The 12,442-nt window shown below is 47.7% G+C and overlaps 1 protein-coding gene across 1 annotated transcript in view; it reads right to left on the bottom strand.

Annotated features, from left to right (window-relative positions):
• The window catches only part of LOC147709413 (xanthine dehydrogenase/oxidase-like), a 1,362,843-nt gene that overhangs the window by 236,537 nt on the left and 1,113,864 nt on the right, over window positions 1–12,442 (bottom strand). Inside the window, exon 31 of the mRNA XM_086927983.1 lies at window positions 2,464–2,578. Coding sequence (XP_086784109.1) covers window positions 2,464–2,578 — 115 coding nt within the window. The remainder of the gene's footprint in view (window positions 1–2,463; window positions 2,579–12,442) is intronic.

Raw genomic sequence — 12,442 nt, 5'->3', positions numbered from 1 at the left:
ATTCACAACAGGCAGAGTCCAGGTGCTGGGTTCAGGATGTTTGGAGCCTGTTCAGTCCCTAAGCCTTTGACTAGGAGTCCAGCCAAGTAGGTCTTGAATTCGTTCTGGTGGTCCTGGTTTCACAATGCATGTCCAGTCCTTCTCACTCAGGCGGTGTTGTAGCAGTTCTACCTGCAGAGCAGCACAGCAGTCCTTCTGAGACTTGCACAGGTCCAGTGGTGTACTGAGGTCTTGAGTCTGAGGGTCAAATATTTATACCTTGTGATTAATTTGAAGTAGGAGAAAAATCTGGAGGTTTCCACCCCTAAAGGTGGTTGGAATTTCATGCCTGCCTGCTCTGGCAAAAGCTTGTCTGGGGGCTCAAAAGACCAGTTTTAAACCCTCGGCGCGTGCTGAAGCAGAGGCTTTGTGATGTGCAAGTGCAGTGGTTGGCAGCTTCTCCCCCTCATCAAGTCCGAGATCGCCCATCATACCAACAACTATTCGCCTTTTGCCTCACTGTCTGGGAGCAATACACAAAGATCAACTGACTGCTACACCTACTCATATGACCCAGGATTCAGGCTGCAGGTACCAAATGGTTGGGACAAGAAAAATGCCAACTTTCCACAAGAGGTGTTTTCAGAAGTGTGACATAATCCAACTTTACTATTGAAGAGTGTTATAAATCACAATCCTTTAGACACCAAACTCAAAATTCTACCTTCTCCCGATTTAAATTTATCACTTATTAATTGTAATAAGGTTACCCAAAGGTATCCTATGGGAGAGGTAGGCCTTGCAGAGTGAACATGATTGAAAGAGCTTTTCACTTCCAGGAAATGTAAATGTCAAAAGTACATGTCCAACTCTTTTAAAAACATTGCAGCCTGCCCCATGGTCTGCATAGGACTTACCCTAGTGGTGATTTCTATGTATTAAAAAGGGAGGTTTATGCTTGGCAAATGTTTATTTTGCCAAGTCGAAATGGCAGTTTCAAACTGCACAACCAGGCTGCAATTGCAGGACTGAGACATGTTTAATGGGCAAATTAATTAGGTGGCACAATAAGTGCTGCAGCCCACTAGTTGCATTTAATTTACAGGCCCTGGGTACATGTAGTACCACTTCAGGAGGGGCTTATAAGTAAAATAATTATGCCAGTTGGGTGTAAGGCAGTTTCACCATGTTTAAGGGAGAGAGCACAAGCACTTTACCACTGGTTAGGAGTGGTAAATTGCACTGAGTTGTAAAAGTAAAAAAAAACGGGTACAGAAAAAAAGCGGACCTTTGGAAAAAGATCCTGCTGTAAGGGCCAACTTCAACACCCGTCCTAAAACCTAAACTGATGCGCAAGTTACTACTTGTGTACCGATATATCTGTAAGAGACATTAGTTAGTGATAGATTCCATACCTTACAATATCCCCAGGCGTCAGACTGGATCTGGAAAATTTTGCTAGCAGTACCCCTGCACGTCAGTAGGTGGGGCCGTGCAGCACCGTGTCCGTCGCTGGCGTCGTATGCGCCAGGATGATGTCACGGAGACTATGTCAGTTCTTTCTTTTTCCGCGCAAGCAAGCGCAGATCCGGATAGAGCACGTACCTTAGTCACTTTTTGACTACTCTTTTGAGACTTTTGTCTCCTCCTTCTTTCTCCTGGTGAACGTAGGGATGCCTGGTTTTAAGTCCTGTGGGGCCTGCTGTCGTAATATGTTGGTAGCAGACACCCATGATGTTTGCCTCTACTGCCTGGAGACCACCCATGACTCCCGGGACTGTCAAGGAGCGGCGCAGGAAACTGCTGGAGGCCTGGCACTCGTCCGTGCGCTGCTCTGGGTCCAGGGACCGCTCCTGGGACCGCTCGCGGGGCCGCAGTTGTCAATCCTCGGGTTCCAAGTCTTCGCCCTCGGATTCCAGTAAGCAACGACATAAAAAGAAGTCGAAAAAGCGTGTTCGCTCTCCGACGTCCCTCAGTCGGTCCTCGGATGCAGACGAGGGGGCCAGGTGTTCTGCAGCACCTTCCGCTTCAACTATTCTGAGCTGAATCGCATTGGTCCCTTCTAGAGCGTCAGCCTCCATCAGTGCCTAAACATCATCTTTGCTTTTTATTTAGAACAAGAATAGTTCTAGGTAGTCCATATATTCTCACAAAAGATGTAAATACCAATTTGTCTTGGGATTACGCTCTTACATTTTGAAATATATAGCGTTAACAATCAGTCAAAGAAATAAACTATACAAATTGCTTTGTGTTTTTTAATTGTTAAAAGATTGCAAATCCAATATTTTTCATATCAGTAGACTGTCACATGTAACAGTGCTAGACAACTATACTTGTTTGATGATAATAACAGTCACGTTGGATAATGTATAATCTTGATGTTTCATAAATTGCCTAAAATAAAAAAAACATAAAGTGTCTTTGGTTCCATGTAAATGAGGACCTTAAGCTTCAAACTCAGAAAATATTATCCCTCCATACCTTGTGGTCCCCCGTCAGGCAGTCAATCTCAACCTCGGAGCACGCGACTCCATAGGAAAAGTAGTTGTACGGCGTTCCTGTCTTTGTTTCAAGGTTGTATCCATATGTAGACAACCTTAATAACAGAATTGGAAAGAAGGAAAATGTGTCCATCATAATGTATCCATTTGTCAAATGATTAAAAAAGCAGCTGCTATGAATGCAAGCATAGAAATGTTTAGGACACAACTACAAAAGATTCCTGGTCATAGCAGTGTTGAGTAATAAACAATGTAACTTATAAATAGAGCAGCAGAAGAATTAAATATCAGGAGACATTTACAATAAGATAGTCCTCCATTTTTATGTGCAGAGTCTCAGCCACCAGTGCGAAGACTCCGCAGTTGCAAAGACACTATTGGTAAAATACATTTGTGAATAGGAAAAAAACAGAAACTTGCATCCCTCCCGTAGTTTTGCTGCACATCAATGAAGAATACAAAAAGGTGATGGGACGAATGCTTGAGTCAGTCTCAACCACTGGTGTTACTTAAGCCGCAGCCCTGCCCAAGGTGTTTTTTCCCACCATGCCACCTCAGATTAGACCCATCCGTATGCTGTCAGCTTTGGTCCTCCTCCAATATAAACAGCCCAGCTCGAAATGCTCATGCTTCTCTGAACCTGACACAAACAACCTAAGACAGGTTTCGGCCTAACTGGGCCTCTTCAGCCAAGAGTAGCTTGGTTCCAGTGGCATAGTGAGTACAGGACCCATGTCTGGGCACAACTAATGCACTTAGGGGATCACACTCAAAAACAGAAAAGAGTGCTGGGTGGAATGCTTGAAATAGTCTCAGCCACAGGCAACTCGGGGGTGCATCACAGTCCATCAATATTTTGCTCACCATCCCAATTCCTATTAGATCAAACCATATGCAAATCTGCCTTGGTCCTGTGCCAATATGATCAGTCCAGCCCGAAGTACCAAGCTAGGCTTCTTTAAACCTGAACACAAGCAACTCAAAACCAGTTTCGCCTTCTCTGTATTTTTCCGTGCAGCACCCTAAATGTTGTTATGCCCAGTAATGGGTCCTGTGCTCACTATGTCACTGAAACCAAGCTACACCCGACTGATGAGCCCGAATCAGGGCAAAAGCAGTCTGGGTTTGCTGGAGTTCCAGCTCAGAGAAGACCTGGCCTGGCAGTTTGGGCAGGACTGCTCCTACTGGAACCAAGGTAAACAAATATTTGTATACACTGGGTCCAAACTGAGGAAGCACTATGTGCAAAATAACAATGGATTGAGATGCAGCCAAAGCAATTTCCAATGGATGTGATCAATTCAAGCATTCTACCCATCACTTGTTTGTATACTTCACTGCAGCATATTACCACAGTGTGAAGTATTGTAATGGTGCCCAGGACAGTACCCAGGTGTGTAAACTATAGCTTATGCAGCTGCACAGCAACGCTCCCTGCACAGTCAACTGTAGCGTATGCAGCTGCACAGCAATGCTCCCCGCACAGTCAACGGTAGCGTATGCAGGTGCCCAGCAACGTCCCCGCACAGTCAACTGTAGGGTATGCAGCTGCACAGCAACGTCCCTGTACATTCAACTGTAGTGTACGCAGCTGCACAGCAACGCTCCCCTGCACAGTCAACTATAGGGTATGCAGCTGCACAGCAAGGCTTCCTGCACAGCCAACTGTAGTGTATGTAGCTGCACACAACGCTCCCTACACAGTCAACTGTAGCGTATGCAGCTGCACAGCAACGTCCCTGCACAGTCAACTGTAGCGTATGCAGCTGCACAGCAACGCTCCCTGCTCAGTCAACTGTAGCGTATGCAGCTGCATAGCAACGCTCCCTGCACAGTCAACTGTAGTGTATGCAGCTGCACAGCCACGTTCCCTGCACAGTCAACTGTAGCGTATGAAGCTGCACAGCAACGCTCCCTGCTCAGTCAGCTGTAGCATATGCAGCTGCACAGCAACGCTCCCTGCTCAGTCAACTGTAGCTTATGCAGCTGCACAGCAACGGTCCCTGCACAGTGAACTGTAGTGTATGCAGTTGCACAGCAATGTTCCCTGCACAGTCAACTGTAGCGTATGCAGTTGCACAGCAACGCTGCCTGCACAGTCTTAGAGAGTGGGGGCTTGAACCTCACTCTGTGCGGGTGGGTATGGGGCAGTTGAACATGCCTGACTCCATCTGCCATGGTAAGGTCAGCACATGGTAGGTAGATTGCAGCGGTTCCCTGACTGTGTCAGACCTTACCGCTCCCACTGCAATGTCTGATTCTGTGTCAAGCAACTCGTCCCTGCTGTGGAAGCTTCTTGAGCTTGACACCACCACTTCTGGTTTCACCTTGATGATGTCTTATATCTCTCTTACCTTCTGTTTTTTGTTTCACTACAGAAACTGCACACTGCACAATGAAGTGATTGCATGGTGCCCACGCTTTCAAACCTCTTGACGAGGCTGGCAGTTGTATGCTTGAGATAAGAGTAGTTACTTAGAAGGTGGGAAGGCTGCTCAAAAAGGTTACAGATATGTAGGTAAAACTCTTCCATACCTGGAAAACTTAAGAATCAACACAGAGTTCAACCCTATCTTAATGGCTCCACACCTACAATGTACTTCTTTTTTCGGTATATGTTGATTTTACAACTCAATATATGTGATTCATTTTGAAATCATGAACGCCTTTAGTCCTGCACAGGATTGTCTTCACTGCAGTCATCAGAAAGCCTCTAAGTAGAGATTGACTAATTATTCAGCGATGATTTGTTTTCATCAGTGCACGCTGGTAAGATAATGATTTAATATTTGCACAAATAATAGGGCAAACACAGCCATTCTTGGAAGTAGTGTGTCTGGCTTATTGATAAGAGAGATTGAAACCAGTAATGACTACTGCCAATAACACTTGGTGAGATGGGGGGTAATAATAAAAAACATAGAAGAACTTACCTGACGCTGCTGCTGCCGGGCGTCGCCTGGGTGCTCCTCTGGTCCCGCTGCCTCAATGCTTCTCTTCTCCTGTCCCCACTCAATCATGAGGCTGCTCTCTCATGAGAGCAATGCAGTGATTGGCCTGAGCGGGCTGAAATGTGGCTCAGTCAGGGCCTGGGAGCCTGCGCTGTTTCTCCGCCCGGCTGTGTAACACAGTTATGGGGAGAAATGCTAAGTGTGCATGTCTGTTTGCCCGGCCTAAAACAGCCAGCCAAACAGACATGCGCACTAAAAGTGAACTTAAGACTCCTCCTCCCTAGCTGATGACGCTGATATACAGCCGATGGCCCAGCCCCCTCACTCGACTCCGTGGACTGGGCACAAAGTTAAAAATAAAATGATAATAAATTAGTTTTATTATCATTTTATTTTGAATTTGCTGTATTGTGGCACTGACTGTAGGCTTCTGAGCAGAGTTTTGGGCTTTGGCACTCTTTTACAAGTTAAGAACAGGAGTGAAAGAATATACGAGAAACAGATAAGAAAAAAGAAGGGATATGAACCTCACGTTATTAGATGGATCAAGGCCTGGTAGTGACGAGGATATGAGAAGAAAAGCTGGATTTGAGAGAAGGCAGGGAGTGTGTGTCAATGGAAGCTTTTAGTGAGAGGTAAGTGCCAGATGCAGGTACATAGGTCATCACACACTCTGCTGATCAGAAGGCAGTAGCCAGCGCCAGGACACCCTCGGGTAACCGCGCGCTCAAGAAATTAAATTAACATAAGATAACATAACATAAGATAGGTGGTAGTGTACCTCAAACAGCAGTTAGGAATGAACAGCCTGTGGTACACAGGATTATCTTAGGGAGAAGGATGCTCGAAGAAGAGGAGGATGAAAAGGAAGTTGTAAGCAAGTTATGCAGGTGGTGAGATAGGAGTTAGAAGAAGGGTGGTGTGTGGGCGCACTGACTGGGAGAGTGTCAGAAGATAGAGAGAGCAGGGGCATGTGAAAACAGCTTTAAATACTTGTGTGGGCAGAAGGTATGTGAGCTGGAGAAAGGGGTGAGGCCGAGAAAGCCAAGGATGTGGGAAGCCTGAGTTCCTGAGGAAGGAGGATGAGTGAGTGCGAGAGAGAGAGCATGGACATGAGAGGATGCTGTGTGAGACAGGGGAGGACAGTTTTGGACAAATGAAATGATAAGTGGATACCAAAGGGTCCACCAGGAGTGGATTTCATAAAGTCAAGACAATCTGGAAATGTGTCACCAATATCAGATGTCAAACCCGTCCACGGCTACAAGCACACCTTTGTCTGAACACCTCTCTGCTGTCCCAGTCAGAAGCAGTAGCGGGCAGTGTTTGGGACGAGTGGCAGGGCAAGTGGGTGAAGGGGGTGGGGGCATAGGGGTCACAAAGGAAGGGGGGCAAAATAAAATATAAATCTATAAACGCACTTTCAGCCGGCCGAGTCCCGCTCCTCTGCTTCTCTTCTTCTGGCACAGCCTTCCTGTCTGCCCTGCGTCCAATCCTGAAGCTGCTCTCTCAAGACAGCAGCTTCAGAATTGGCTTGAGCGCTCTGGATTAGTGCTCCAGGCAGGGGAGTAAAACAGGCCCCCACAGTCCCTGCGGTGCGGGAGTCCCTCTCAAATTTGTTTCGCCACTGTGTGTGGGCATCAAAAGAGCAGTAGTTAATGAAAGACAATTTTAATCACTGCATTATTGTCTAACGACATAATATTTCACAGACAAATCTGTTTTGTACGCTTCCGGTTAATTTACCCGTCTCTTAACCCCTTAAGTGCTGCTGTCGGCCGTCGCGAGCACTATCTCGTAGTGCTGCGCACGTCCAACGGCCGACGCGGACCCGCCCGTTTTTGAGGAAGTGTCGCACTGCCGCGAAATCGCGGCCGCGGCCAACGGGTTAAAGTTGTTGTCGTGAAACTAACTCTGTGTCTTGTTTCACAAATGAATCACTCGTCTACTTCAGAAAACTTTCACTGATGGAGTGTACACTGTGCAGAAAACCAAGTTCATGAATCAGCGCCATTAAACTCTGCTAATCGGAATTCATAAGTATAATTTGCTGGTGGCAGTACACAAGACCTCTAATGACCACAGTAATTAATCACATTGGACGCTGCTGCTTGCTCAGCAAACTGCTGCTTTTGCGACATTTTTAACGCTGATTTCTGGCGTGCCTTTCAGATTTTATCAGTAACTCTGGGAAAGTAATATGGTATTTAAAGAAATAAGCTAAAAGAAAGCCGTATACCTCTCCTCTATGGGAGCCCATGTGTCCATAAGTCATGTAGCTGACTCTGGAGCATGCAAACCAGCCCCCCTCTGGCCAAAATAGCAAACTTCACAAAGGCCCGGATTACATATGAGGCAAAAGATTTGTGAAGGGGCAAAATGGTCTTGAAATATTCTTATCAATGAATATCAATCAATCATTGACACTTATAGAGCGCGCTACATACCCGTAGGGTCTCAAGGCGCTGGGGGGGGGGGGGGGGGGGGGGGGGGCGGCTACTGCTCGAACAGCCAGGTCTTCAGCTTCTTCCTGAAGGAGAGGGTGGTCTTGGGTCAGGCGCAGGTCGGTCGGGAGGGAGTTCCAGTTCTTGGCGGCCAGGTAGGAGAAGGACCTTCCTCCTGTAGTCGCTCTTCGGATGCGGGGGACGGCGGCGAGGGCGTGGTTGGCTGATCTGAGGTGGCGTTTGGGAGCGTAGAAGTTGACTCGGCTGTTGAGGTAGCTCGGGCCTTGGTCGTGTAGTGCTTTGTGTGCGTGGGTGAGGAGGCGGAAGGTGATTCTTTTGTTGTCGGGGAGCCAGTGAAGGTCTCTCAGATGTCCGGAGATGTGGCTGGTTCGTGGGATGTCGAGGATGAGTCTGGGTGAGGTGTTCTGGATCCGCTGGAGTCTCTTCTGGAGCTTGGCGGTGGTCCCGGCGTAGAGGGCGTTGCCGTAGTCCAGTCGGCTGGTGACGAGGGCCTGGGTGACGGTCTTCCTGGTCTCGGTGGGGATCCACCAGAAGATCTTCCGTAGCATGCGTAGGATGTTGAAGCACGCCGAGGAGACGTTGTTGACTTGCCTGGTCATGGAGAGGGAGGAGTCCAGGATGAAGCCCAGGTTGCGTGCATGGTCTGTCAGTTTGGGTGCGGTGCCCAGGGCGGGAGGCCACCAGGAGTCGTCCCAGGCGGAGGGTGAGGGGCCCAGGATGAGGACCTCCGTCTTGTCCGAGTTCAGTTTCAGGCGGCTGGTCGTCATCCACTCGGCTACCTCTTTCATCCCTTCGTGCAGGTTGGCTCTGGCGGCGGCGGGGTCGTTGGTCAGGGAGAGGATCAGCTGGGTATCGTCGGCGTAGGAGATTATGCTGAGGTTGTGTTTGCATACGATGGCCGCGAGGGGGCTCATGTAGACGTTGAAGAGGGTGGGGCTCAGAGATGATCCTTGGGGGACGCCGCAGATGACTTCGGAGGCCTCTGACTTGTACGGTGGTAGGCGGACTCTCTGTGTTCTTCCGTCGAGGAAGGAGATGATCCATTCCAGCGCCTTGTCCTGGATTCCGATGTTGCTGAGGCGCCGTACTAGGGTGCGGTGGCAGACCGTGTCGAATGCCGCGGAGAGGTCTAGGAGGATGAGGGCCGCTGTTTCTCCATTGTCCATCAGGGCTCGGATGTCATCGGTGGCGGCGATGAGGGCGGTCTCGGTGCTGTGGTTGGCTCGGAAGCCGGAATGTGAGGGGTCGAGGGATCCGTTCGTCTCGAGGAAGGCGGCCATCTGCTTGTTGACGGTCTTCTCGATGACTTTGGCTGGAAACGGGAGGAGCGAGATAGGGCGGTAATTCTTGAGGTCGGTGGGGTCCGCTGTTGGTTTCTTGAGTAGAGCGCTGAGTTCGGAGTGTTTCCAGCTCTCAGGGAAGATGGTGGTGTCGAAGGATGTGTTGATGATGTCTCGCAGGTGGGGTGCGATGACAGCGTCGGCCTTGTTGAAGACGTGGTGAGGGCAGGGGTCGGTCGGTGATCCGGAGTGGATGGAGTTCATCGTGCGGATGGTGTCTTCGGTGCTGATCGGGGTCCAGGCGTGGAGGGTGGTGGTGGGGGGTGGTTGTTCGGTCATGGTGTGCGTTGGTTGGTTGTTGAAGCTGTTGTGTATGTCCGCGATCTTGTTGTGGAAGTATGAAGCGAGGGAGTTGCAGAGGTCTTGCGATGGGGTGATGTCGTTGTTTCCTGCGCTGGGGTTGGAAAGCTCTTTCACGATGTTGAAGAGTTCCTTGCAGTTGTGTGCGTTGTTGTCCAACCGGTCCTTGAATGCTGTTTTCTTGGCGGCGCGGATCAGCTGGTGGTGTTTCCGGGTGGCAAGTTTGAAGGAGGTCCTGTTGTCTGGTGTCGGTTCCCTTCTCCAGACTTTCTCGAGGGCTCGGCAGTTCTTCTTGGAGCTCGTGAGTTCGTCGGTGAACCATGGGGCCTTCTTGCTGCCGGGTCTGCTAGGCGGGGTTCTCAGTGGGGCGAGTTCGTCGGCGCAGTTGCTGATCCACTTCGTGAGGTTGTCGGCGGCCTGGCTGGGGTTCGCTGAGCTGGCAGGAGGGTGCTGGCTCAGGGAGGTGGCGAGCTGGTCTGCTGTGATCTTGTTCCAGCTTCTGCGGGCGGCCTGTTGCTGGTGTTGGTGGGTCGTTGTTCTCTTGAAGGTGAAGTGGACGCAGCTGTGGTCCGTCCATTGAAGCTCTGTGGCGTGGCTGAAGTCGATGTCTGTGCTGGAAGAGAAGACTGCGTCGAGTGTGTGTCCGGCGAGGTGGGTGGGGGTGGACACCAGTTGCTTGAGTCCCAGGTTGGCGAGGTTGTCGAGCAGGGTGCTGGTGTTGCAGTCGTTGTTGTTCTCCAGATGGAAGTTGAGGTCTCCCAGGAGGATGTAGTCAGCGGAGGGGAGGGCATGCGGGCTGACGAAGTCGGCGATGTCCTCGCTGAATATGTGGTTTATTTAGCACTTGTGCCCCATATAAACGAAGCCCCATCCCACATAGGCAGGTACTTCAAATTAAATCACATTACTGACAACATAGGAGTAAGAAGAAAATACTTTTGATTATAGCATTATTCATCGCACCTACAATTAGTCTGACTTTTTTTTGTCTAACAGAAACATTTTAAAAAGTGTTTTAAAGTTTACATACATTTACATACACAATCTTAAACTCTGCACTTGTTTATATATTTAAGTAAATTAGCTCATGCATCGTGTATATCAGCATTGATTATTTTTTTATGTGAGGTTTTCTTTAGCACGTAGAAAGCATCATAGCACTTTGCATAGTCTTCACATATTGAAGAAGAAACAAGCCCAATTTTAACAGCAAGATACCACAATACTACTTATAATAACTTATTCAATAAGAAAAGGGTGCTTATCAATTACTGGAGGTAGGTTAGTTGGGAAAAGGATGATGGGTCTAAAATTTGGGAAGGCCCTTAATGGGGCATGTGGAAATATTTTTTTAATGTGTTTCCTTCAGTAACACAGACTCTGGCTCCGATTACTAATGTTTTGAAGCAGGTTTGTGTTACTTTTGAGACACAAATCTGATGCAAAGTGTTATGCTGGGAAGTACTATCCAGCACAAATGAAGATTTTCATTGGATGGTTTCCCGAAATAAGGTAAAGTTCTGTATGCGCAGGTTTGCGTTACCCTGCATCAAGGGTGCGTACCATGTTCCCATGCAACCACCCATGGGCTTTTCCCATGTTCTCATGCAACGGACGCATGGGGATTTTCCATGTTTTCATGCACCCACCCATGGGTTTTCCCATGTGTTCATGCACCCACCCATGGGTTTTCCCATGTGTTCATGCACCCACCCATGGGTTTTCCCATGTGTCAATGCACCCACCCATGTGTTATGATGGAAATCCCTATCTACAAACATTCATGAATAGTGATTTGTGCCAGGTGTAAGAGGAGAAATGTTATAATTTCTCCTCTGGTTTTCTACATTGTATGCGTGCTGTGTTGTACAGCGCACATACAATTCAGGAAAAGGGCTAAGGTATAGTTACAGGACAGCTTTTGTACTGGAAGAGCCCACTTCCAGTACAAACACTCTGCCTTACAGTACGCACATTCCCTTGCACTATGGCGCCATGGTGTGTGCCCTGGCCTATGGCAGCCTACAGTGTGCCAGCTCAGGGAGAGAGGAAAACTTCACTACATCTAACTAGATATTACGCTGTTCTGCTCTCTCACTTTCACACAACGAAGTGCAGCATTCAGGTGCTGTCCTGCATTGCATGGATTTTCCTTAAATCTGTACTCCTGTGTTTATAAGGGAATGGAAACTCCCCTGAGAATCTCTATTTGTTTGAAATATTACGTTTTGTGCTGCAGAGTAACTCTCCATGTGCACAATTAACAAAAAAGTCGACATTTGAATGCAGTTCGGTTATTTGTACTGTAGCTCTTATTATGAATTAAAGAACAGAAAGCTCTTGACTGCTATTTTTTTGTAAGTTGCTTAGAATGTCTATCTGGTACTATTCTGTAATTATGTTTATTTAAAATATTCCCCTGCAGCCTCCTGTAAAGTCTCTGTTGGATAATCATTTGTAGATATGGCTTGGCAGTAGAGTGGTCTACAAGAGGTTTTGTTTTCAATTTCTTAAAATATACATATAGTGGGCTTTGGCCCCACCCAGAAGTGTTGTGTATCTTTTTGCCTTCCAGGAGGAGCTTTCATTGAAATGCATAAGGGACTACTTTAAATCCGAAAAGTGCAGCCAGTCATCTCTCTGTTTGCCACATTCCATAATTTAGGGCCATATGTATCAAGCCTTTTGCGATTCGTTAAGGCCGAAATTCGCAGAATTTCGGCCTTAGTGAATTGCAAACAGCCTTTTTACCGATTTTGAAATGTATGAAAAATCAGCAAAATAAGGAATCGCAAAAAATTGTGATTCCTTATTTTGCTTAAGCATTTAAGGAATCACAATTTTGTGATTCCTTAAATGCTATGTATGAAGCTTTTTAAAATTGCGAATTCAGGTTTAGAAAT

Source organism: Lissotriton vulgaris, chromosome 6 (assembly GCF_964263255.1).
Source record: "Lissotriton vulgaris chromosome 6, aLisVul1.2, whole genome shotgun sequence".
Taxonomy (NCBI): domain Eukaryota; kingdom Metazoa; phylum Chordata; class Amphibia; order Caudata; family Salamandridae; genus Lissotriton; species Lissotriton vulgaris.
This window is presented reverse-complemented; position numbering and strand designations above follow the sequence as displayed.